Below are 27832 nucleotides of genomic sequence, written 5' to 3'. Positions count from 1 at the left end.
TTGGTGTAGCCTCCCCCAAGAGGAAGCCTCCAGTGTCTTGTAGTCACTGGGCTGCCCAGTTTCCGGAGAGCGGGCTGTCTGGAATTCCAGCTACTTCCTATGCAGACTTCCTTCCACGGCTCCCGGCCTTTCCCTGTCTAGTGCACCTGGGGTGCAACCTGGGTGTTCCCAGACTTCCACCCTGCTAACCTGGGTTCAGCTCTGACCACAGTTCATTGACTTTTAAGCTCTCCTCTCCATTGTGCTTTGTTCTTGTGGATTTTACTTATTTTTCAGTAACTTCAATGAGATTCCAGGCGGTAAAGGAAGTAATTAGGAGGCAGACATTGTGGCTCAGTGGGTTAAGCCCCCATGTCCCACCACACCCCAGTCAATGTCCGCATCCCATACAAATGCTGGTTCCAGGCCCAGCTGCTCTGCTTCTGATTCAGGTCCCTGCTAAGGTGCCTGGGAAAGCAGAGGAAGATGGCCCACGTGCTTGGGCTCCTGCCACCCATGTGCGAGACTCAAACGGAGCTCCAGGCTCCTGGCTTTGGCCCGGCCCAGCCCTGGCTGTTGCAGCCAGTTGGGGAGTGGACTAACAGATCGAAGGCAGCCCTCTCTCTCTCTCTCCTTCTTTGTCTCTCCCTATTTTTCTGCCTTTCAAACAAAAAAAAATTTTTTTAAAGGAAGTAACCATATGTATGTGTTTGATCTACCTTATTTACCCAAGTTACATTATTTCTTATTAAATTATTTCTTCCATTCTCCATTAGCTTCTGCTAATTCAAGTAATTTAATTTTCTTATACAGATATGTCAGTCTCTTTTTAGTGGGAAAGAGTCCAGCAGAACAACAAGAAAAGGGGCTGGAACAGCCACACAGCAGGTTAGGCCATGACCTGCAGTGCTGGCATCCCAATATGGGCACTGGTTCAAGTCCTAGCTGCTCCACTTCCAATCCAGTCTCCTGCTAATACACCTGAGAAAGCAGTAGACGACAACCCAAGTCCCTGGGGTCCTGCACGCACATGGGAGACCTGAAAGAAGTTCCTGTTTCCTGGCATTGGCCTGGCACAGCCCTGGTCATTGCGGCCATTTGGGGGTTGAACCAGTGGATGAAGATCTCTCTCTCTCTGTCTCTGTCTCTCCTTCTCTCTCTGCAAGAAAAACCAAATGGCAGCTGCTCTAATCCTAGCCAAGGCAAAATAAGAGATCTTCTTTCTCTGAATTAACACCTACCTTGTTAGTTGTAGGTCTCAGTATAACAGAAAATTTTTCAAAGTGCACTCAGGATCTGGAGATACTGAGTAGAAATGAATGCCTCAAAGTTAACATTTCATCCAATGAACGAGTATGCAAATCTCCAAACGCACACAGAAAACCAGGAGCAGAACTGTAGGCAGAGCCAGGCTCACCGCGGAGCATGGTGCTCTTCCCATAGTATGCAGCAGTTAGGATTTGCACCACACCCTCTCTTCCCAGGGTGCATGGGCACCCTTAAACCATTTATGTCCAGTTACACTCAGAGCTGCTCTGCTACCCCACTACCATCCTAAACTCACCAACATCCTCGCTAGCCTCCATTTATCCATAAAAGAGAATTCTCCTCCCATAGTTCTCCTTTCTCAATGGATTCACTATTCTTCTAATCCTCTGGAGTTTCTTCAATTCTCTCCTTTATCTGCTACAAATTAATCTGTCAAGAAGTCATTTTAATATTACTTCAAAATGCCTCTTTGTTGTTCGACATGCTCCCACCTTCAATAGTAAAAATTTATAAACTATCTAAATAGCCCAAAATTGGGAGCCAGCTTTGTGCCAGAGTGGTTTAAACTGCTGCCTGCGATGCCAGCATCCCGTATCAGAGTGCTGGTTCAAGTCCCGGCTGCTGTGTTTCCAATCCAGCTCCCTGCTAATGTGCCTGGGAAGGCAGTGGAACATGGCCCAAGTGCTTGGGTCCTGACACCCACATGGAGACAAGGATGACGTTCCAACTTCCTTGCTTTGGTTAGGCCCAATCCAGGCCCTTGCAAACATCTGGAGAGTGAACCAGTGAATGGAAGCAATTTCTTTCTCTCTCTCTCTCCCTCTCCATCTCTCTGTGAATGTGTGTGTGTGTGTGTGTCTGTCTCCCTCTCTGTACTGCTGCCTTTCAAGTAAATAAAATAAATCCTTTTTTAAAAAGGTCCCCAAAATGGGAAAATAAGCAAGCAATCATATATCCCAACTATGGACCATTAGAATGACATTTTTAAAAGACATATAATTACATGAAAACCTGCTTAAGTCATAAAGCTAAAGAAATAAGGAAACCGAATCCAAATTACATTTCTAGGAAGATTAAGGAAAAAAATGTTCAACAAAGGAAAACAAAAAAGGAGTATAAGGAAATTTGCTAGGGTTAGGGTAATGTTCTAGACCTCTGAGGTGATCATTCTGAGTGTAGACAACTGTCAAATTCATTAAAGCACCTGTCCTTGAATTTTATTGCATATTAAGTATCTTTAAATGAAAAACAAAAAGAATTGAGGGGAAAACTCATTAAAAAGAGACTGAAAGGGAATTGGCAAATGTGAACAATGGCTGAACTGAAACGACACCATGGGTGATACTTTTCTTTTTCAAAAACTTTACTTAATTAGAGGCAGAGACAGAAAGACAGAGCTGCCATCTGCTAGGTAACTCCCCAAATGCTTGCAATGGCTGGGGCTAGGCCAGGCCCAAGCCGGAGCCAGGAGCCGGGAGCCGGGAGCCGGGTACTCAACGCCAGTCCCCCACACGAGCTCTCTCTGCTGCACTGGCAGGAAGCTGGCATCAGGAGCCGGAGCCAAGAACCAAGCCCAGGCACTGCACTGCGGGACGCAGGGGTCTCTACCTAGCGTTTTGGTCACTAGGCCAAACCCGCTCTCCTCTCCTTTGAAAATGGGGAACGGAACGGCCACAGAAGAACTCCTTTACATACTCCTCTCTATCTCCTCTTCCTCGGCCCCTGTGGGACACAGATGAGGATCACAGCCCTGACTCAGCCATCTCCCATCCTAGGTCAAGCCGGCCAGTCTAGCCCTCCTTAAAGGAGCACACACTTTGTTTGCAGAGGCTGGAGACACAAAACAAAGACTATCATTCACATTCCACCTCCTGTTCAAAAATCCCTACTACTTCCTGCCTGCTGTCTCCAAAATTAAGCCTGACATTCCCCGACATGACCTGCCCATCCCTGCCTCTCTACCTTGTCACAACTTCTGACCGTGGCTCTCCAGTCCCAGCAGACAGCTATTTCAAGGACTAAACTTTGCTCGAAATGAGATGCACCTCTTTCCCTGCTGAAATGGTGACAGCAATGATCATTTAATTACCTCTAGAGTCTGTTACCTCCACACAGCACATCCCTGGGAAATCACAGAGACAACTGTATCGCGCTCTCTCCAAAATTGGAAATGTGGCCGTGAATCCAAAAGCGAAGATTGTTGATATTAAATCTTAGAGTCCAAAAATAGAGGTGTAAACACTGCCATAGTCATAGTGCTTACTGTGTACAAATACAGCGCAGGCCCTCGTGTCTGCCGACAGGCACTGCCATCCCACACACAGACTGGCCTCCTGCTGCCAGGGCTTCGCTGCATTTCATTGCCTGAGCACTGTGGGTCCTCAATCCCCCAATGCTACTAAACCTGGGGAATTCAGTGACCTCTTGAAGAGCCAAAGTGTGCCAGGCTGATAAGATTGTATCAATATCAGACATTTTTTGGAATAAGCAATTCCGAACATCTGCTTGGAACACACGTAGTGGTTCAAACAAGCTAAAGCTACAAGACAAATTAACGCTCTTGAAAATCCGGCTACTGGTGATACCTCCTTATTTGAAATCACTAAAAATAAACAGCAGATACTGTCCAAGCTGCCACTGTCTCTCGCTCTGTTTCTCTGTCTCTGTGACCTTTCACTCATCAGAGCCCTGAGCCAGCAGGTGAGTAATTAAAGCACACCTGTCCACGGACTGCCGCTCCCTTCCCAGCACGACCTGAGAGATGCCACTGCAGTCCTGGAGGGACAGCCTGCCTCCCCCACTGAGGCCTGTGCTTCTTGGCGGGGAAGCAGGGGACTGGGCCTAAGTTCTTTTAAAGAAAACCAAGAAAGGGCTCCCAAGACAGGAAAGTAGCCTACATTTACAATACGCATGTACTTAGCACTGCCCTCTGATCACCTAATCCCTCAACAGTTACTCTCACTACCACAACAGGAGACACAGATCGCTCAGGTGGAGAGTAAGGGCAGCCGGCACAAACATAAAATTCAAGCTTCCGGAACTTTCTCTATCAGAAATTTCCTATGGAAAAATCAACACTTTCTCAAAAGGAAGCAGCCTTTACCATTGCAGAGGGTTCTATCCTGTTTTCACAAAGTCGTAACTTCTAATTCCACAGTATTTCAAAGCAACCGCTCAGGTACCTAACTGAGACGGTGGGCTCAGCCCCACTCCCTCGTTCATGCCTGCATTTCTGAAAGGTTCTGAAACATCATCTTCTCCAGCACAGCTCCCTTATCCGCGTTCTTAAAAACACACTTGCTCTCCAACTTCCCAAATAACTGCAGCCAGTCTTCTCTGCACTGACGCACCCTTCCTCACAACGCGCCTCGCCTGGATCCGTCCGCAGTTCTCTCTCCACGGCTCCGCCAACCCTGCCTCCCTCTATTCAGCAGTGTAACTGCATTTTTACCCTCACAGGCCCTTATCTTCTCCCCTCTGTCCAGAAACAACTTCCTCTTCACAAGCCACTGGATAGCATGTTTCTTATTTTCATCTACGGATCAAGTTTGGCTTTAAGTACCGGTCAGCGCCAGCTACCTCCTGGCAATGACCTGCTCCTTGCTATCTTGCTGTCTGAGAATTCCACACTGAGGACACTTTCTCCCGCTAATGCTCCACTGTGGGAGAACCAGCTTTCTCCTTAAAGAACCAACCAATAAATCCTCCTCTGCTCGGCAGGAAACAGCCCACCATGAAGCCTTGGAGGGATCCAAGGCCCATGTGTGCGGACCACAGCAATAAGGCCAACCACGTTCTCGCGCGTTTCCTTGGGAGACTTTTCCAGAGCACTCCCATCCTTCTAAACCACATTTTTCACTGTGAAGTTTAAATTAAGGAGTGGGAGGAGGAGAAACCAAAACTTGAATACAGGACTGTAACTTATCCCGCAACACTGCTGCCAGTGTGGGGGTGGGTAGCAGGGGTGGCGGGCTGGAGGCAGAGCGGGAGGATTCTCGTTACAGCGAGATGATATTACTGGATGCATCAGCGCTAGACAAGCCACAGCTGTCAAACAACTTTAAGTATCCCGAAAACTCGGAGCAACCTTCAAAGCAGTTCAGGCGGAAGACCCACAGCTTGTAAGTGGAGCTCAGTAGCTTCCTGAGTAAAAAATCCACTCGTTAGCACAGTTAAATCAAAACAAGCACCTTAAAATTCCTGTCAGATTCCTTAAGAAATAAATCCCTTTTTTATATACATATATATATTCGTTTGAAGGGCAGTGTGACGGGGTGGGGGGGGGGGATATAAAACTAAAGATCATGCATCTGCTGCTGTTACATTATTCAAGTGTCTGCAACAGCCAGGGCTGGGCCAGGCCAAACTTGGGTGGCAGGCACTCAAGTATTTGGGCCATCGTCTGCTGCTTCCCAGGACCCATGAGCAGGGAGCTGGATCAGAAGAGGAGCAGCCAGGACTGGAACTGGCACAATGCCTGCCCCAAAAGAGAATCCTTAGAGGACAGAATTATTAATGCAGAAGGGACAAGAACAGGCAAGCATATCCGGAAAAGCTTTCCTTCAGGTGCAGTAAAGAAAGTATGTACATAGAAATGTACACACATATACATACAAAGAAGGTCTGTGTACATAATATATGCGTACATATACAAGCAGATACTGACTTACAGGGAGTCTTCTCAAATAAGACTTGAAAATAAAATTTTCCAGAGAGCACGTTTAAAATCAACAGTCAGGGACCAGCACTGTGGCACAGCGAGCTAAGCTGCTGCCTGCAACACCAGCATCCCACGTGGACGCCTGTTTGAGTCCCAACTGCTAATGCATCTGGGAAAGCAGCGGAGGATGGCCCAAGTCCTTGCACTCGCCCCCCCCCCCACGTGGGAGACCCGGATGAAGCACCCCCCCCCCCAACGTGGGAGACCCGGATGAAGCACCTGGCTCTTTGTCACCACTTGGGCAGTGAACCAATGGATGGAAGATATCTCCCCCTACCCCTATAACTCTGCCTTTCAAATAAATAAGTAAATAAAATCTTAAAAAGTAAAATAAAATCAACAGAGAAAAGATAAAGTCTCTTAAAGAAACAAAAAAAAGTATTCAGGCTAGCAATTCACCTCATTTTAACCAGCAAAATGCAGTAATTCATCCGCAGAATCCCCCTAGACTGAGCAGCGGTATCAGGTAGTACTATGGATAACGACAGTAACGACTGTAACAATGGCTATTCTACCAGTTATTCTGCAACAGGCATTTTTTTGTAATTAAATTTTCACAACAACCTTTGAAAGCTGGAGACACCCCCAAGATCACACAGCTAAGTCAGCGCTGGCACTGGGTTCAGGTCTGTCTACCTATACCACCAACCCAGGCACCACAACAAAAGGCCCAGGCTGCACACACACAAGTGCTTCCAGATGACAGGGTCCACCTTGGAGGTGGGCAAGTGAAAATCACCGAACTCCCCTTCCTCCGAAGCCAGGCTGCCCAACGGGCTCACCTGCAAGGAAAGAGGGCTCTGGTCCAATGTAGGCTGAGTGTCTCCTATCCAAAATTCTTGGGATTCTTCTCAGATTTGGAAATGCTTGCATGTCTTGGGAATGGGACCCAAGGATAAACATGAAATGCCTTTATGTTTCACATACCTTTATAAATACAGCCTAGATAACTGTATACACTATTTCTAACGTATCTGCAATCTGACTGTGACCCATTACGTTATCAGGTTGGATATGACATGTTCCACTTAAGGCACCATGTCAGCAATCAAAAGGGTCACATTTAGGATTTTCAATTTTCAGCTTTGGAATGCTCAACCTATATGTGCAAACAGCTATCCACTGAGCAACACTCTTCTCATTTTGAATTCATACCCTGGCCCTTGGAATGTCCAGGTGTGTTCTGCGAGTATAACCAAGGGGACCACAACCAAGGGTACAAAGGTGGGGCACGTCTAAGATACGAGGGGGAGGTACCGCAGAGATGATATCAGTCCATGAGGAGGGCATCTGGACAGAAGGAAATTTAATGGAGGGTCACAGGGAGAAAAGTGGCATGGAAGAGCACATGAACGTAGGGGGCAGAATCACATGTGGGTCTGTAGTTTGGCTGGAAGACAGAGTCTAAACGATACAACAGCCCCAATCACCATACACTGGGAGAGTGGCAGGGGAGAGGTTTAGAGGCAGCAATACCCATTCAAGAACAACAAAAAGCCAATGTCAAGTTATTACTTGGGCGAGGGGAAGGGAAACTATCTTTTAAGGAAAAATGAACGTTTAATCCCAAAGTTCACTACAAGGGGTCTTGAGCAAGTTCACAGAGAGGCAGGTGTTGTGTTTAGCCCGAGTCCCACATCAGTGCCTAGGCTGAAATGGGGCTCCAGCTTCCTGCCACTGCAGACCCTGGGAGGCAGCAGTGATGCGGCCTGTAGTTGGATTCCTGACATCCATCTGGGAAAGATTCTCTGTCTCTGTCTCTCTCCCCCCACTCTCTCGCTTTCAAGTAAATTCGGTAAATAAAACTTTACAATGACTATGACCACAATTATAAACTGTGAAACTACTGTAACAACATAGAAGAATGAACACAAGGTAAAACAGAAAATCTGGACAGACAGCCATTTTAGAAACTGCATTCACTCACTACCAAAAGCCTTCCCATAAAGACCACCTCAGGCCCAGGTTGAAATCGTTCTAACAACTTCATTTTTTCACAGCTCCCGACATGAAAGGAAGAACTCTGCCCCTTTCCCTTGTCCAGCTGAGCAGCACCCAGCATAGATGTCTATTGCACACAGGGGAAATTCAAGCCTGATCCATTTTGGAGCCGGCTAGATCTTTGAAAATTTAATCAAACACAAATGATTTCTTTTCCTCCCACAAAAAATACACAGAACACAAAATTTTGTAGTTAACATCAGAGGGTTCAGTGACTCTATAAAACCGATTATGGACATCCTAAGATGCTAAGTATACACATTAAATATGCATAAACTGAAGTAGCATGGAATATTAGGGTTTTGGGGGATTTTTTTAGATTTATCTATTTATTTGGGGGGGATATCTTCCATCTTCTGATTCAGTCGTCAAACGTCCTCAACAGCTAGAGCTGGGCCAGAAAAGCCAAGAGCCGGGAACTCCATCCAGGTCTTCCACACGGGTGGCAGGGCCCCGAGTACAGTATGAGATGTGGGGCGTCCCAAGCAGAAATGAAACTCACTGTGCCGCAACACCCACTGCCCACCCCGAGGGGCGCAGTGTAAGATGGCCACTCAGAGGACAAGTGCCAGGCAGTTTCTCTACCCTCTGACAACCACACGTGCTAACTACTCCAAACCCTGAGAAGCAATTCTTCCTCAGTCAACCTTCATTATCCCAACCTTCCATCTTTTCCTATACACCAAGACATTCTTTAATTTCTAAACTAATTCTTGGGTTCTTCTCTTAGACATAACCTCAAAATTCCCCCATTAATCAGTTTGTAAATGGCCTTTCTCAGATACTCCAATCTTGTAAGCAGGCCACCCCATCCACCTCTGTAGCTCCTTTGCTACTAACGCTTACCTACAATCCTACCTCCTTTGGATCTAAAAAGCTCCCTCCCAGGCCAATGCCAGCCACCAGGTACAGATGGATTCCTTATCAGATGCAGGAATAAGAAAAATGAAAATTTCATATTCCCCTCTGGTAGCTATTTTGTTTTCTTTCTTTCCTTGAGAAGCAGAGAGACAGGGAGACAGAAAGAGAGCACTCCCAGTACCAGTAAACTCCCACAAGGCCAGGCTAGGAACTCAATCCAGCTCATCCCCATGAATGGTGGGGAAATCACTTGAGCCATCACCCCTGCCTCCCAGGCTCTGCATTGGCAGGAAGCTGGGGACAGAAGATGGGAGCTGTGCCCTGATGTGGCACACAAGCACCATAAATGGTGTCTTAACTGCTGAGTTTAACGCCTGCCTCTACTTCTAGATTTCTGCTCTTTTATGAAAAGAAGCCCTCTGTCCTAGAACCAAATGCGCAGGGAGTGAAGTTAACAGAGCACGAAAAATACACGTAGGCAGACTCTGAGACCTTTAACTGGTGCTTCATAATTTTCCACAAAACCATATTATTCCATTAAGAGGCTAACCAGAGTTATGAATTCCAGTGAAAGCAAATAGTGTACAAAAGATAAAGCACTCAGATAACCAAGTGACAGGATATAATTTGAGAGCGGAAAAAAAACAAAGCTAATGGTGGCCAAGAAACCATAGAAAGGATTCAAGGAAAGATCTCGATAGAAAAGAAAAAAAATTTAAAAAAAAAAACTCTTCAATGTTCTTCCTCTGAACACTACTTCAATCTTGAAAAATCACATATTCTACCATTTGCGGTACATAGAGATTTAACCACAGGCTGGGATGGAGCAGGCTTTGAAGCCCAGAAAAGCCAAGTTATAAAGACAAAGTATGGAAAGAGTAACACAAATGACCTGTGTGATGAGGTCTAATGAAGACAGCGCTCCCAGGGACCCACAGCTGTGTGCAGTCATTAGCTCCAGTCATCGTCCCAACTTCCTCTCATTTCACCATTCCTCAACCTCCTAGCTCCCCTCTGCACCACTGCACTAAAGCCCAAGGATACTTGGCCATCACCCAGAGTTTCACCATTGTTCTAGCTCCAGGCTGCCAATTACCAGTCCTCATCTCCAGCTCTCCCGTAGGAAGCTCAAGGTTAACATCAAAACACTCCTCAGAGAGGCTTCATGAACTACCTAAATTGCAGGGCTAGCCCCTGCTCCTTCTCCTCTCTCACTTCAAACATCCACAAATGCTAAACGGCTTCAATTTCACCTCCTTAGAGAATTTCAAATGTCACCATTTTGGGGCCAGCATTGTGGCACAGCTGGTAAGGCCAGTGCCTGCAATACCAGCATCGCATATGGTTGCTAGTGTCCCAGCTGCTCCACTTCCAATCCAGCTACCTTCTAATGGCCTGGGAATAGCAGAGGAAGATGGCCCAAGTGCTTTGGCCTCTGCTCCCATGTGGGAGACCTGGAAGAAGTCCCTGGCTCCTGGCTTCAGCCCAGCCCAGCACTGGCCATTGCAGCATTTGGGAGGTAAACCAGCAGATAGAAGATTCTGTGTGTGTGTGTGTGTATGTGTGTCCGTCAGTCTCTCCCCCTCTCAGTAACTCTTTCAAATATAAATAAATCAATTTTTAAATAGTCACCCTTTTTTCTCACCTGCACTTGGTTTTGTCCTCGATATTACCTGTAATACAGCAATCCCCTAGCTGATTCCTCTCTGCCTTGAATTGCAGCCCCTTCCAAGCTATGTGCCTCACTGCCATTGTAACTCAAATCTGGGAGTTAAGGCGCTCCACCCACCCACCGGCCTCACATCAGAACCCTCGGGTTCAATTTCTGGCTCTGGCTCCCGCTCCCAGCATCTCGGGAAAGCACCAAGTAACTGGGTCTCTGCCAACTACATGGCAGATCTGGACTGAGTTCCAAGATCCTGGCTCTGACCCCAGCTCAGGCCCCGCCATTGTGGGCCTTTGGAGAATAAGCCAACAGACAGGAGCTCGCTCGCTCGCTCGCTCTATCTCCCTGACTCTCAAATTAGAACACACACACACACAAACGTGAGCTGTCACTCCCCTGGCTTCAATGCCTTTCCAGGTTCTCTGTTGCCTGCGAGGCCTGCTCAGCATCTAGCCCTCATCACCACCTTCAGCTGCCACACACAAACCTGGACCCACTCCAACACACACCCCTTACACACTGGGAAGAGCATGCCCGTGTCTCCAGGAGTATGCCATGCGCTGGGGGAATTCCTCTGTGCTGTGTGATTCTCTTTCGCTGGTCAGCACTTGTTCAGCCACCTGGAAACACATGCTCACCCAACAGAGGCTTCACTCACTCCGTCAGGCCTTGCTTCACAACCCACTGTGACCATCGGGAGGGAACCAGCATGGAAGATGCTCTCTCTCCTCTCCCTCTCCCTCTCCCTCTCTCTCTCTCTCTTTCTCTCCCTCTCTCTCCCCTCTCTCTCTCTGCCCCTACTCCTTTTTCCTCTCTGAAGTTCTGCCTTTCAAATAAGTACATAAAGAAATCCATCCCCTGCAAAACTGTAAATGTATGAAACTAAGACACTTAATAAAATATTACCCAGAGTTAACTACAATGCCTTCACCAACATTTCATGTCACACTTAGTATCCCCAAAAGAAACATTTTTAAAAATGAAGATGCAGGAGCCAGCACTGTGGCGCAGCAGGTTAACACCCTGGCCTGAAGCCCCGGCATCCCATATGGGTGCCAGTTTGAGACCCAGCTGCTCCACTTCCAATCCAGCTCTCTGCTATGGCCTGGGAAAGCAGTGGAAGTGGAAGATGGCCCAAGTCCTTGGGTCCCTGCACCCATGTGGGAGACCCAGAAGAAGCTCCAGGCTCCTGGCTTCAGATGGACACAGCTCCAGCAGTTGCAGCCAAATGGGGAGTGAACCAGCAGATGGAAGACCTCTCTCTCTCTCTCTCTCTCTCTCTCTCTCTCTCTCTCTCTCTCCTCTCTCTGTGTAACTCTGGCTTTCAAATAAATAAATAAATCTTTTTTTAAAAAATGAAGGTGTACACAGGGTTGGATTTGTGGTACAGCGGGTAAAGCCGCCACCTGCGATGCAAGGATCCTATATGGGCACCAGTTTAAGTCCCGGCTGCTCCACTTCCAATGCAACTCCCTGCTAATGTCCTGGGAAAGTAGTAGAAGATGGCACAAGTACCCTTGTGGGAGACCTGAAAGAAGCTCCTGGCTTCTACCTGGCCCAGCCCCTGGCTGTTGCAGCCATTTGGGGAATGAACCAGCCAATAGAAGATATTCTCATTCTCTCTCTCTCTCTCTCTCTCTCTCTCCCTCACTCCCTCTAATTCTCCCTTTCAAATACATAAATAAATCTTTTTTTAAAAAAAAGGATACAAATGAAGATGTGTAAATATGAAGAATAGAAAATATAGAGTTGGAGCTCAGGTCAACAAAAATTTACACAGCATTACTGGGAGAGTCATAAATTCTAAGCAATCCTTCAAGTGGATACATGGCAACAAACCCAAAAAGACACTAGCACAATGTGGGAAAAATGAGCTGCAGGGACAGAGCCTGCCTGCCAATTGTGATGATGCAAGGAAAGGAACGAGTCCTGATTCTCATCTTCCCACTAGACCCACTTACCTAAGAAACCACTTTGGACAATGCCTGTCAATTTTAAGAAAGGCAGAACCCATCCTAAATTTCTACACTTTTCTTACACTTTGATGATCAAAGAGTGGTTAGTTTTCAAAGACAGAGGATGTGAGACAGCATCAGCAGCTCCCTCCATTTCTGAATGTAGAAATCAAGGCTTAGAGAAGAAATTACGTAGCTAAGATCTCACCACTAGTTAGGCAGAAGAGAAACGAGAACAGTGGCTTCCATATTCTCTCTCTGGGGCTCTTTCCGCTGTCCCACACTACTCCTCTAAAGTTTGTTACATGCTATTTTGTTTACATGTAACAGCTTTCTTTATTAATTCTACCACTCTGCAGTGGCACCCAGACTTCACTTAAATGTTAAAAATGGTTTCCGGGGCCAGCGCTGTGGCGCAGTGGGTTAAAGCCCTGGCCTGCAGTGCCAGCATCCCATGTGGGCACGGGTTCTAGTCCCGGCTGCTCCACTTCTGATCCGGCTCTCTGCTATGGCCTGGGAAGGCAGTGGAGGATGGGCCAACTCCCTGGGCCTCTGCACCCGCACAGGAGACCTGGAAGAAGCTGCTGTCTCCTGGCTTCAGATCAGTTCAGCTCTAACTGTTGCGGTCATCTGGGGGAGTGAACCAGCGGAATGGAAGACCTCTCTCTCTCTGGTTCTACGTCTCTCTGTAGTTTCAAATAGATTAAACACACACACACACACATACACACACACACACGAGTTTCCACACATGTAGATCACTTTCCTCTCTTCTCTTTTTCTTCCCCCACCAACTCTCAAAGCACAATGTGGATCAAAACACAAAAAACAACTCTCAAAATACATCAGGGTGGATCAAGGACTCTGGGTACTAATGCGGATAGCATACCCCAAGTCATTACTCATTCTGACTTGTAAATCCAGCTATTACTTCATTGATATTTCTTCAAAAGTATTACCATTTCATCAATAACTCCTAGTGCTGCTGTTGTATAGTAACAAGAGTAAGAGTAGTAGGTGGGGTAGTAACTTTTTTTTTAACATTCCTTTATGTATTTGAAAGTCAGAGTTATAGAAAGCGAGAGATAGAGATAGAGACAGAGACAGAGAGAGAGAGAGAGAGAGAGATATTTTCCATCCACTGGTCCACTCTCTAGATAGCTACAATGGCCAGTGAGGGCCAGGCCAAAGCCAGGACGTAGGAGCTGCATCTGGGTCTCCCATGTAGGCAGCAGAGGCCCAAACACTTGGGCCATCCTCTGCTGCTTTTCCCAGGCTATAAGCAAGGGCCTAGATTGGAAGTAGAGCAGCCCGGACACAAACAAGCGCCCGTACGGGATGCTGGTGTTGTAGGCGGCAGCTTTACCCATTAGGCCACAACACCAACCCCAGGGATAGTGAGTTGATTTTATTTGTTTGTTTGTTTACTGGAGTTAAAGAATTTAGAATCAGCCCTGGTATGAAGCACCAGCATCCCATATGGGTGCCAGTTCAAGACCCAGCTGCTCCACTTCCGATCCAGCTGTCTGCTATGGCCTGCACCCATGTGGGAGACCTGGAAGAAGCTCCTGGCTTCAGATCAGCGCAGCTCCAGCCGTTGAGGCCATCTGGGGAGTGAATCAGCAGATGGAAGACCTCTCTCTCTGTAACTCTCTTTCAAATAAATAAAATAAATCTTTAAAAAAAAAAGGAATTTAGAATCACAACATATCTAGCTGATAGAGCATATCAAGTCCATAGACAGGAGCTGTAGGTTCTACCAATGACTGAAAATCAAGCATCTAATAACAAAATCATCAAAATACAATATTTGAGGATTTACCATGTGTTGGGGACCATTCTTAGAGCTTTATACATATCCCCAACCTTTAGAAAGCCCCCAAAAGGCCTTTTTAGAAAGCCCCTTTTGGCAATTCAGATACGGGTGAATTCCAGCTGCTCCCACTTCCAATCCAACTCTCTGCTAATGACCTGGAAAAAGCAGCGGAAGATGGTCCGAGTCCTTGGATCCCCGCCAATCCCATGGGAGACCCAGGTGAAACTCCTGACTTCAGTCTGGTTCAGCCACTTCGGGAGTAGCCCAGCAGATGGAAGATGACTCTCTTTCTCTAACTCTGACTTTCAAATAAATCTTTTTTTAAAAAAGAAGATAAATGTGGACAAGGTAACATAAAATAAAGTAGGCTTCAAGACAAAGAGTATTATTAGCAATAAAGGACATTTAACAATAATAATTCAGTAAGAAGACACAAAACTTTCAAATATATAATAAAGTGCTTCTACACACATGAAGAAAAAAATGACAGAATATCTTCTCCCCTCTCTCACTCTGTCTCTTTCTCTGTAACTCTTTTAAATAATAAACAAATCTGTTTTTTAAAATAAAGAAAGAATTTCTGGATTTGGCTAAATGCTAGGATTAAAACTAGAACCTAATCCAATGTCCTAGTCCCAATCTGAACACCTGAAATGTATACATTTTAAGAGGGAATTCATTTCTGTGTGTGTGTGTGTGTCCCTGCCTCTAACTCAGCCTTTCAAATAAATGAAACGAGAGAGTCCGTGCACTTCCTCAACAACCTCAAGCATGCACGTGCCAGCAGACATTTGCAGAGCCAAGACGGATGTGCCGGCCCCAGTTCCCCCACGAGAGGGATAATCAGACAGATGTGCAAACGGATAAAAAGCAGAAAACAAACTCCAAAAGGGTGGTCCTCAAGAAGCAGAGGAACTGAAGACAGGAGAGAGCGAGCCCTGGGCCTCCCCTCCATCAAGCACCACCTCCACCCCCGCCGCCCCTTTCCCCAGGAAATAGAGCAGCACTTTAAGCCAGCCCTTGGTGGGAAAATGAAATTAGAATGTGGCAGGGGATCCATGGAGGTCAGAGACAGAGGGAAAAGGGCCATCACAAAACAAACCAACTCCAAAAGCTCTCATCCACTGTTGGTAGGAAAGCAAATGGCAGGGCCATGTGGGAGGACAGTTTGGGAGTCGTTACTATACCAGGTGGAAAACTAGTGTCCACGCAAACACCTGCATAGGGATGTTTACGGCAGCTGTACTAACCGCCCAAACTTGGAAGCAAACAAGATGGCTTTCAGCAGGTAAACAGATACACTGGTACACCCCGACGATGGAATACTATTCAACACACTAAAAGCAGACGAGCTCTCAAGCTGGGAAAATATGTGGAGGAGTCTCCAATTTATGTTATTAAGTAAAAGATGCCAGCCTGCAACTGTATGACATGCTAGAAATAGCAAAACTCTGTAGACAGCACAAAGATCAGCGGTCGTCGGGAGGCTGGGGGTGGGGTCCAGGGCAATGAAGACGTGGAATAATACAAAGTACTTCTAGTGACAATACTCTGTGAGATACTGGTGGATACCTGTCATTGTACATTTGTCCAGAACTACAGAATGTACAACACCAAGCATGAACCCTCATGTAAACCATGGATTTTGGCAGAGTGGTGTGTCTGAGTAGACTCATGGACCATGACAAAGGAACCACTCTGGTGAGGGGTACTAATAATCAGGGCCGTGCATGTGTGGGGACAGGAAGACAGAGAAATCTACAGTCTTCCCCTCAGTTTCCTCATGACCCTGAAACTGAGAAATAAAGTATTTAAAAATAAACAAACCATCTACAGATGCCCTCACAGAGCAAACTGATATATATACAGAGATATTCAACATTCATATAATGAAACATTACATAGCTGTAAAAAAGGAATGAGACAGCTTTATAGATACTAACATACATATTGTTAAATGAAAAATGTAAGGTACAGAAAATGTTTATAGCACGCCACCATTTGTGTGTTTACAAAAAAAAATACCTATATGCCTAAAGATGCTCATATAGTCATAAACCGTCCATGAGAAGATACAGGAAAGCAGAATAAGCATTTCTGTGCAGCAGGTTAAGCCACTGCTTAGGATGCCAGTATCCCATATGAGAGCGCTGGTTCAAATCCCAGCTGCTCTACTTCCTGTCCAGCCTCCACCTAATATACCTGGTGAAGGTGGCAGAAGATGGTCTGAACACTTGGGGCTCTGCCACCCATGTGGGAGACCAGGGTGGAGTTCCTGACTCCTGGCTTCACCTTGGTCAGCCCTGGCTGTGACAGTCATTTAGAGATCTTTCTCTGTCTCTCCCTGTCTCTGTGGCTCTGCCTTTCAAAACAGATAAATAAGTAATCCATATATAAAGTTATAAGGAGAAGGTGCATCTGTTGGGTGGGGACAGAGGTAAGCTAAAACCAAGGGACTGTACTCTATAGAACGCAGGGCGACAAAAGCAAACCCTCGCAATAACAGGTTCAGAATTTTAGACACCATGCAAACTCAAGAGCCAGGTGTTCCTCAATAGCAGCACTAGCGACATCTGAGGCCAGAAATCCTTTGTTGTGGCAGTCGTCCTGTGCCTTCTAGGACATTCAGCAGCACACCTGGACTCTACCCACAGGATGGTGGAGGCACCCTCCTTCCACACCTGGTTATGACGACCAGCAACATCGCGAGACACTGCCCAATGCCCAGTCAGGCAAACGAGCACTGCTTGGAGCCACAATGGTGATGGTTAAAACACAAAGCACTCTAGCAGCAGTTTCCGGTAGATCCACAACAAATCCAATGGAACTGAGGAATACACTGGACCTTCACACAACGGCCAGTTTCTCAAGCTGAGATGATGCAAGCCCCTTCCCACATCTGAACCACACACACTCCATCACAAATGTGTCTTCTCTGCATTTGCTGAATACAAATGGTAAGAACGAAATAGAAAAGCTACATAGATGCCCAGCCGAGTGTGCCAGCGTTCCCAGTGGGCTGCCAATGAGGCAGTGACCCCTTGGGTTCGCTGCAGCTTAATTCATCGATCCAGCGACCAGCTCCTCCCACTCTGGCCCTCCCACCAATGGCATGCACTCTACACCCAAGATCTTCTAGGGTGCCAAGGAAGGCAACCCTCCCCCAAACATCAACAGAAAATCACATTTTGGCTCCGCTTTTGAAAAACCAATATAATTTGTTGACACATAAGAACATAATTCCTCATATTATGCTAATTATGTTTCTTCTCATAATTCCTAATGACCACACAAAGTGTAAGCCGCTGTTCCGAAATCATAAAAGGCATCACCCATGATTTCCAGGAGATTATAAAGAGAAGGATTAGCTGTAGAGCCAAGAGAGGTCCTAACTAGAATCAGCAAGTCACAGTTTTATTAAGCGTAAAGCCATTTCTAATACCAAAATGAATAGGGAGGGGAAAAAAATCAAGACATCCAACAGGCTTGAACATTTTTCAAACACACATCTAAAATTCCTGGTGATTCTCCTGCGTCTTTTCCTTCTCCAAAGCCAGAAATCCAATCATACTCTCGCAATCTTGGCTTCATTCCTTGAAGTCATTGATTCCTTCAATACTGTGGTAGTGGAAAAGTTCTGGATTTCATTCTCATGAAATCATGCTCTTCCAATTCTAGTACTGTGCCGACTACTTTGGCTTAGCTCTCAGAAGGTTGGCTCTCATTTGTGGAGGTGACCTCACTCTGCAATAAATACACCTGTGAGTCGCTATGGAGGTAGCTTAAGGGTGTCCGCGGCGAAAACAAGAAACTCACCATTCTAACTACTTCAGGGTAAGTCTGCTCTGTCAAACAGCCTCTGCTTATTGTAATGTAGTCCACCAGTTCATTAAGAGTGGAGCGCTTGTATTCTTTCATTTTAAGATCAGATAGCGTGTCCATGAAGTCAAAAATGACACAGCACTGCTGAAGTTTCTTTAGGAACAGTTCAGGCTGCTCTGAGGATGGAACGTCTAAGAAAAAAAAAGGAAATGGTGTAAGTCTGTCATCAATTTCTCGGTAACAGGAATTCTCTGTGAAAGTTATTTCAAAAGCAAGCTCAAAAAAAAATAAGAATTCACATGACAACAGCGTTCTTGTTAACAGTTACACATGGGTGGGAGGGATACCATAGCCATGACTTGTAGAGACCTTGTCTTTGATAGCTACGTTGTACCAACACCACAGCCTGCGTTTGCAATGCTTCAATCCCAGATTCCCCAAATCCCAACAGCCCTTAGAAGGTAGAAGCAAATTTTAACCAAAAACAACCCAATGTCAATACCTTGAAATCCAAAACACTGAAAAAGGTCAAACTTCCCCTTATAAGGTGAAGCCAGAAGCTTTCACGGCTGGTTTAAATTAGTTTTACTAAAATATTTCAAAGCAGAAATGTCAGTTGATTCATTTTAATTTCATGCTGACATGTTTGGTATTTGAAGCAATTGCTGTATGTTGATATTTTTGTTTGGTTTGGTTTGATCTCTAAGAAGTTTCTTTGTCAAACTTGAAAAATCAACAAAATAAAACAATACCAACTCTCTCCAAAAGAGCATTATCAGTGGTGGGGGAAGGAGAGCAAGCTCCATTTAAATCTATGCTGTCTGTAGACCTATTTGCTTCCTTTACGGTGAAAGAAAACCACAAACATCTTTATTAATATGCTCTCAGAATAGACATCTGTTCTTTTGCCCACAAACAGCAGGTCAGACATGTGGCTTGGAGTAATTTCTAAAAGAATACACAGAAAGTTTAGGTTAGTTAAAATTCTCCTGCTGGAAAGGAATGCGGTCTACAGTTGGACCTGAAATACACAAACTAAGCTGCCGCAGCCCACTCTCTTCATCCCTCCTTCCCACCACTTTATTCCCCAAACTGGAGCTTTCCTGGAGAGACAATGAAATTATGACCACAGTAGGCTCTGCCTTCATCTAAGGTGCTTAACTCATTAATCCTCAGAACACCCTTCCAAAGCAGGCAGGTGGCATTATTATTCTCCTGGTTTTCAAAAAAAAAAAGAGAGAGAGAGAGAGACAATAATTGAGGGCCCACAATGAAAGAGTTATGGAGCTGGGCACAACGCCCAGGTCTCTAACCGCACTCCCACGTTCCCGGGGTACTACCCCAGAAGGACTTTAACAGCAATTGGCCAGTCACTTGCAATTGCTCTCAGTTCCCAGCCTTCTAGTAAATGCTTTACTAGAAGCCACCTCACAGCACCAGCCACCTGCTCCGTGGCAGGCACTGGAACACCACACAGCACCCACCTGCCAGCCACCAGCAGCCATAGCAGAGGAGTGTGAGGGCCTGCCTCGTATTCACAGCGTCTCCTCTCCACACTCCCCCGCCCCTCCTTACACACATGATCCACGGAGTAACAAGTAACCTCTCACAAGTACTGTCAAGGTGAGCCTGGATGGGAGAGGACAGAATTTCTCTACCAGATATTAGGGGACAAAAAACAGTCAACATTTTTGAAGGCATTGACAGCAAATTTGCTACTCTTGGCAAAAACAAGTTGTAAACTTAGAAATTATTAAGCAGTCTAAAGTGTCTCATTGTCAAATAGTTCAGAATTTAGTTTTCAGTGTGATATCTATCTTATCCTATACACCCCAATTTAATCCATTTTAAGGCATGTAGCCTTAGACTATAAGGACTAAACTGAATTAGACCAAGCTTTCTCTTGGGACTCTACTTGCTTTAGTATTTGAAACAATGAACAAAACCATGCTTGTGAACATGACAGTGTATCTTTAACCATGTCTAATGCATGCACAGGACCATCACGGGGAATCAGTGAGATCTTCTGAGTTCTGAATCAGACCCCACACCCCAAAAGCTGAATCAGACTTGTGATGCTGCAAAAGAACAAGAAAAATCATATTAAAGTATTATTAGTTCAAGGTTAAAAGCTTCAAGGGAAATTTTAATTATCAAATTTTTGATACAGTAACTTAAAGCCAAAAAGCCAGACCATCTTACATGAAGAACTGCTTAACTCAGCATACATAAATTATGAAAACATCTATAAAATGATAGCCTTTTCTCTGAAAACAGCATGTATGGTCACCAAAATAACACTCAAGAGATTCATGTATTTGTCAAATAAAAAGACCCATTTAGACCATTATTTTAATGTTCTGCACTTGAAATTCACTCCTAATTTATGCAAATGGATGTCAGAGACAAATGTGAAGCAAGCCATCCAGCAGCTGAGGGAGTGACAGTAAGTGTTTCTATTTACTGACCATACTGGGTATACTTCTTAGGAACTATTCTAAGCATGTATAATGATCATATCCATTTAATCCCTACTAAAACCCTCATGTAGTAGGTGCTACCTCCATTTCAATAGTGAGACAGAGAGGTTCAGTGACTTGCCCAAGTCACAAAGCTATAAGCAGGGGAGACAGGATTCAAACCCAAGCAGGCTGGCTCCCCAGCCCAGATTCTTCACCACCACTCAAACAGTGAAGGGCCAGAGTAACACTGCACTCCAGAAATCAGGGTGTGTGCAAAGACAGCAGAGGAGAGAAAAGCAGAGAGAAATGAGCCAATCCAGCCCTGGTGTGCCCATTCCTAACGCAACATGAAGAACCTCTTCCCTACCTCGCCTCTAACCCATGCCCAAAGATTCACAGACAGCAAAAGCCACGCTTCATCCCCTTCTTACAGACTACATTCTTCTAAAATGACTTCCCTCCATTAAGCTGAGAAAAGCAGTCAAAACCAACATAAAAAGAAGGGACAGCATTCCCTTAAATAGGCCATTCCTTTACAGAAAATATTAAAAAAAAAAAAAAAAAAAAAAAAAAAAGCTCATTCACACTCAAGGAGGACCCAAGCACCAACTCTGCAGGTAAGGGGCCCTTCTTCTGATGGCTGGCCCTCGACTGCCCCACACTGCCAAGCCCCTTGGCTGTGTGCCCTGTCCCAGTAGGATGTGGAGTGAGAAGGTAGGATCACCCAGTGAAGACACATTGTCTGAGCAGTCCAGAAACTTTCAACGACGTTAAGAGAGGTTCAGTGTCTATGGAACCAGTCCCAGAAGCAGATCCAAAAATCCTCTTTAAAGAAACATTTATAAAAGGATCGGGAACTAGGCTACAAAGAAAAGCCCATAAATGACAAAACAAAGATCATACAGTGAGTACATTTTGACCACAAAGCAGTAACACTAAACAACTCAATCACTCGCCTCCTAATTCAGATACCTGAAAATCTGAACACATCTGAAGCAAAACTTACAGTCGAAGAAAAACTAAACTATAAACATTTGAAACACATGGAGATTAGGAAAGACAGTACCAACTATCTTCAAATCCCAAAGCACAGCAGGCAGCGGGTGATGCTGTCCTGGATGTTCCGATGGAAACCTGCAGCCCGCACCAGCCCTGCCCCAGGGAGGGGGCCTCCCGGAGCCATAACCGGAAGTAACGAGGAATCGATGCGTGCTTCTGTAGCGCTGTGAAGGTCATTAGCGCGACTCGGGCATCTGGTGTGAGTGTGCTCCACGGAGGGAACGCCTGATTCCACCCCACAGCTAGGCACAAGCTCCTGGCTCCTGGCTTCAGACCGGCTCAGCGCTGGCCATTGCGGCCATCTGGGGAGTGAACCAGCAGATTGGAAGACCTTTCTCTGTGTCTCTCCCTCTCACTGTCTGTAACTCTACTCTCAAATAAACAAATAAATAAAATCTTTAAAGAAAATACACCTGGGTAGACAAATACAGTGAATAAATATTTTATACAATATTCATGTTTGCATTGGAAACTGAGCTATGACATTATTTGAACATCTACTGAATAACACTTATATTATATATGATCATTTAATATTTAACATTGTATTTTTATAATGTTATGAATTATACAATATTTATACTATTATTCAATGGATGTTTATAAATTATACTTATATTCCTATACAAAAGATCTGAGGCCGGCGCCGCGGCTCACTAGGCTAATCCTCCACCTAGCGGCGCCAGCACACCGGGTTCTAGTCCCGGTCGGGGCGCCGGATTCTGTCCCGGTTGCCCCTCTTCCAGGCCAGCTCTCTGCTGTGGCCTGGGAAGGCAGTGGAGGATGGCCCAAGTCCTTAAGCCCTGCACCCCATGGGAGACCAGGAGAAGCACCTGGCTCCTGCCTTCGGATCAGCGTGGTGCACCGGCCGCTATCCACTCTGCCTGTAAAAAAAAATAAAAATAAAAATAAAATAAAATAAAAAAAGATCTGAGCTAAAATCCTTCCAAATGAACTAGTTTTCACTCAGCTCTACGTCCACTTCTCCGGCTCTCACAAGGACAGCGAGGAGGCGACAAGAGGAGCACAGTGACCTCCTGGTCCCTGAGAACCTTCCTGACTGTGCCACCCCCACCACCTATGTGAACAGTCCCTCACAAACAACCCTCCAGAAACATCAACTAAATCCACGAGAAGCTAACTGCCACGAGGTATGAGTCAGCCTACAGAAAATTAAGAAAAACCTTAAAATACGAGGTAAATCCAGTCTTCAAAGACTAAAGGAAGCTGCACTCGCACATGTGGTGAACTGCCTAATTGCCCACCACATGGTCCATTCAAATCTTTTCTACTAATTTTACTTGGGAATACAGATACGGGCAGCATTCCCTTTTTATAGCATATATATTTCAGGAAACCAAAAAAGAAATCCCATTTTATTAGTGGAACTATCTTTCCATTAGGAATGGCTTTTAACACCCAATAAATCATAGATGTAACCAACATTTTATCAAAACAAGGAGATAACCATAAACCTTTACGATGAAATCAAATTATAAAAATTAGATTTTATGTCCTATGAAACAGTTGAGCACAGTACAGTGATTATAGAAGACACTTTGAAGTGCATAAGCAAATAATAAACTAACCCATCAGCTAAAGTATGTAAGAAGCACTGCCCATGCTAATCACTTTATTGCTGTGCTCAGAGCGGTGGATTTAAAACTGGCGGTGGCAGTGGCGGTGGCGGTGGCAGTGGCGGTGGCAGTGGCGGTGGCGGTGGCAGCCATGCTGTGCTGTGGGGCTTCCATGCCTGGGTGTCTGTAGTCTATGAAAGTGCCTCAGGTGATTCTAATGCCGGGTGTGTGTGTGTGTGTGTGTGTGTGTGTGTGAAAACCACGGTCTTTAAAGGAAGAACTTTAAAATCCTTCCTTCATCCCCTTCAACCTTTGAAATTCCTCCTCTCTCAGTTTACTTAAAGCTGGCAGTGAAAGCTTTCAGGCTCCAAGCTGGGGAAGGACCCTAGAAACATCTATAACAGTGAAAGTGTTTCTTCTTGGCCTTGGGTATAAATAAGTCAAAGTATATTTGCTGCTTTCAGGGCTCTTTCCAATCTATCAGGAGGCTTGAAAGACACTTCGCTTATGATTAGCACATTTTCTTTTCTTTTGGGGGGGGGGGGCAGGCAGAGTGGACAGTGAGAGAGACAGAGAGAAAGGTCTTCCTTTGCCGTTGGTTCACCCTCCAATGGCCACTGCGGCCGGCATACTGCGCTGATCCAAAGCCAGGAGCCAGGTACTTCTCCTGGTCTCCCATGGGGTGCAGGGCCCAAGCACCTGGGCCATCCTCCACTGCACTCCCGGGCCACAGCAGAGAGCTGGACAGGATGGATTCAAAACAGGCTTCACAGAATGGCTAGCAAACCTACAATGGTATCAAGAGGGTGAGACCAAGGTGTGGGTATTAATCAAACAGCAAACAACTGAAATGCAGAAAAGCCAACAGCACTGAAACGCTAGGTAAAAAGAACGTGGGCGATAATGAACATTACCACTGGAGAGCACTGTGCTACGCTCCTGACACACATTATGCCTGCTGACCCCCAGAACTCCTCAGAGTGGTCACTACTCATATTCCAGTGTTTCCAGGAATTGGAGGAGGGAAGGGTCAGTTCCCAAAAGCACAGTAAGGTAAGGCAAAAATAGACAAATGGGATTTCACCAAACTAAAAAACTTCTGCACAGCAAAGGAAACAATCAACAGAGTGACGAGACAGTCTGCAGAATGGGAGAAACATCTGCAAATAACACGCACATGACACGTGGTTAATACAAAAAAATTAAACAATCCAGCTAACGGCTATAAGAAGGAACACTTAGCATCACTAAGCATCAGGGAAGTGCACATTAAAAACACAGAGAGAGAACTCCTGATACCTCGCAACTCTTAAAATGCCTGTTACCAAGGCAAAAGAAAACATGTGCTGATACAAAGATATGGAGAAAAGAGAACCCTCGGCACATTGTGGGTGAGAACATAACTTACTCTCGCCACTGGGGAAAACAATGGAGGTACAGCGTACTACACGGAGAAATACACAGTGGAATACCGTTCAGCCGTAAAAAGATGAAATCCCATCATCAACTGCTATGACATGGATGGAAGTGGAATCACTATGTTGAACAAAATAAGCCCCAGGCACAGAAACACAAGTACAGCACGATCTCACCCATATGTGGAATCTAAAAACATCGGGGCCCACACTATGGCACCAAGGGTTAAGCTGCCCACTTACAATTCTGGCCTCCCATATCAGAGTGCCAGTCCAGCCCCATCTACACCACTTCCAATCCAGACCCCTGCAAAGCTGTCTCAGAAAGCAGCAAAGAGAAGCACCAGCCATTTCAGGAGTGAACCAGCAGACGGAAGATTTCTCTCCCTCTCTCTATCCCTCTGCTTTTCACACAAATAAATATTTTTTAAAAATAAGTTGATCTCAGAGCAGGCATTTGGTCCAGAGGTGAAGATGCCAGGTAAAACACCTGCATCCCACAATAGAGAACCTGGTTCAAGTCCCAGCTACTCCACTTCCAATCCAGCTTCCTGCCAATGCACAGCCTAGGAGGCAGCAACGATGGCACAAATACCCAGGTCTCTGCCGCCAACATGGGAGACCAAGACTGAGTTCTGGGTGCTGGCTTTGGTCCAGCCCAGCCTCGACTACTGCGGGCATGTGAGGAGTAAACCAGTACATGGAAGATTGTGTGTGTGTGATTCTTTGTTTTTCTCTCTCTTAAATAAAATGAAAATAAACAAGTTTTTAAGTTGATCTCACAGGTGAGAGTCGAAGGGTAGATATCAGAGGCCGGGACAGAGGAAGGGAAGCAGCGAGGGAGGGACGTAGGACAGTTAACTAACAGGCGCTAAGTTACGGTTAAACAGGAGGAAGTTTTGGTGTTCTTCCGCACAGCAGCGTAACTACAAGCAACAGTAATGAACTGAGGTATTTTGTTTGTGTACGGCTAGAAGGGGAGCCAGCGTTTTACCTAACAGTTAAGGGATCCCTGGGTCCAATTCCCAGATCTGGATCCTGACCCCAGCTTCCTGCTACACCCGACCATGGGAGGCAGCCGTGACAGTCCAGGTGGTTAGGTTCCTGCCACCCACACGGGAGCCCTGAACTGAACTCTTTGCCAGCTCCTGGCTGCGGCTCAAGCTCAGCCACTGTGGGCATTTAGGGAGTGAGCTATCTGACAGAAGCTCTTTTCTCTCTCAAATAAATTAATTTTTGTTAAACAGATCAAAACCCACTTTAAAAAAATTCTTCGGCAGCATAATGATAAAGCTTTAAATAATAATATTTAATTATCTTCTCAGCTTAGACAGTCAACATGTACTTACTAATATACTCTGATGGAGCTCACCGGTCTCCCTTTCCTAACAGCTAACAAACCTGTGCTCTCTGACGCATCAGCAAAGCCCAAAGGTCACTAATGCAGACTAATGCAGCCTCGGCAGCCTCGCTGATTCAGAGCTTTCCCATTATTCTGACCCTGTGTTCAACCAGAATAAACAGAGGGGAAACACACACGCATGCACACACACACACACACTCTTCTGACACGTATTTCTGTTTCCAACACTTCATTAGCTATCTCTCATGTTCTATCTTCTAATGCCAAAACAGACACTGCAACTTGTCAGCACAAGAAATTAAATATTTAAAAATTGATCCACCCCTAATTATAGGTGTAAATGACTTTGCTGCCACCAAGCTCACCACAGGACAGAAGCTCCCGAAACCTTTCTGACTGGCACTGTCAACGTCTCTATTATTAATTCATTTCCTAAGGGCTTCTTTCCAGGAGCAAAGAGAGCAGGGCCTCATTTCTACAAGGAATTCCTAGAGTTTGCTAGGCTATACCAAACACAGGGCTGCAAGAAACAGACAGTATTCCTCAGTATCCAGGCTGCAGGGTCCCTGTTTCGAGGATTTTACGTACCCATATCCCCTACTCCCCCTCCCCCAAAAAAGAGCAGGTAGGCGATCTTTTTCCAGGTAAAGGCATTTTAAAAACAGAAGCAAAAGGAAACAACATGAAAGCCCTAGGAGCAAGGGTTGAGGGGGACAGTTGAGAAGACCACATCCCACTTCAGCGTGCTTCGTTCGGATTCCTGGCTCCAGCTTCCACCACTGCAGACTCCTGCAGGCAGCACTGGCTGCTCGAGTAACTGGGTTCCCGCCACCCACATGGGAGACCTGCATTGTGTCCCTTGTTCTCAGCTTGGGCCTGCATAGCCCTCGCTGTTGAAGGAATCTGTGAAGTAACCAGGGGAGGGTAGCTCGCTCGCTCTCTACCTCTCTAATAATTAAAAAAAAAAAATTATTAGAAGACAGTTTTTGAGAGCTAGCCACCATTTAATTTGACTGTAATCTCATAAACAGGAAAGAACATTTTAACAGAAAGGACAATCTCTCAATAAAAGATAACCTATCTTTCTTTAAAAAACAGAATGTGGGGCCGGCGTTGTGATAGAGAGAGTAAGCTGCCACCTGGGTGCTGGCAGCCCACATGAGCACCAACCAGTTCAAGCCCAGACTGCTGTTTCTGACCCAGCTCCCTGCTAATGTAGCTGGGAAGCCAGCAGAAGATGGCTCAAGTGCTTGAGCCCATGCACGCACATGGGAGACCTGGATGGAGTTTCAGGCTCCTGGCTTTGGCTTAACCCATCCCCAGCCATCTTACCCATTCAGGAAGTGAACCAACAGCTGGAAGAGTTCTCTCTCTCTCCTTCACTCTCTCTCTAACTCTGCCTTTCAAATAAATAAATCTTGGGGGGGAGGGGAGCAACAGAATTTGGAAATCCTACACACACACACACACACACACACACACACAAAGGTGTTATCTCCCCTAGCCTTTCCTTTTTGTCTCTTTTTTACTTTGCCTAACCAGTAACAAACAACTTTTCCACAGGCTTGGATTTCAGAATTCCTGAGCCACATTCTTTCTTTCTTTCTTTTTTTTTTTTTTTTTTTTTTTAGATTTATCTATTCATTTGTAAGTCAGAGTTACACAGAGAGAGCTGGATCCGAATGAAGCAAACAGGACTAGAACCCGGCGCCCAAATAGGATGCTGGCACTGCAGGCAGTGGCTTTTCCTGCTACATCACAGCACCAGCCCCCACATTATTTCTTTGTTTCAGTGTTTCTACTAACTCTAGGTGCCTTCAGATCACATACAAGCTGAGAAGACAATCCCATGCTCTGCTGCCAGAGA

At 45.6% G+C, this 27832-nt stretch overlaps 1 protein-coding gene across 3 annotated transcripts in view; it reads right to left on the bottom strand.

Moving 5' to 3' along the window:
- Positions 1-27832, bottom strand: part of PPP2R5E (protein phosphatase 2 regulatory subunit B'epsilon) — a 177400-nt gene that overhangs the window by 62369 nt on the left and 87199 nt on the right. For all 3 annotated transcript variants that reach the window (XM_089322682.1, XM_070065059.2, XM_070065058.2), the window contains exon 3: positions 18084-18280. In XM_089322682.1, coding sequence (XP_089178808.1) covers positions 18084-18280 — 197 coding nt within the window. The remainder of the gene's footprint in view (positions 1-18083; positions 18281-27832) is intronic.

The sequence above is a fragment of the Oryctolagus cuniculus genome, chromosome 20, assembly GCF_051225735.1.
Source record: "Oryctolagus cuniculus isolate XC-2025 breed Fujian yellow rabbit chromosome 20, ASM5122573v1, whole genome shotgun sequence".
NCBI classification, from domain to species: Eukaryota; Metazoa; Chordata; class Mammalia; order Lagomorpha; family Leporidae; genus Oryctolagus; species Oryctolagus cuniculus.
Note: the sequence above shows the minus strand (reverse complement) of the source record. Positions and strands in the feature narration are given on the sequence as shown.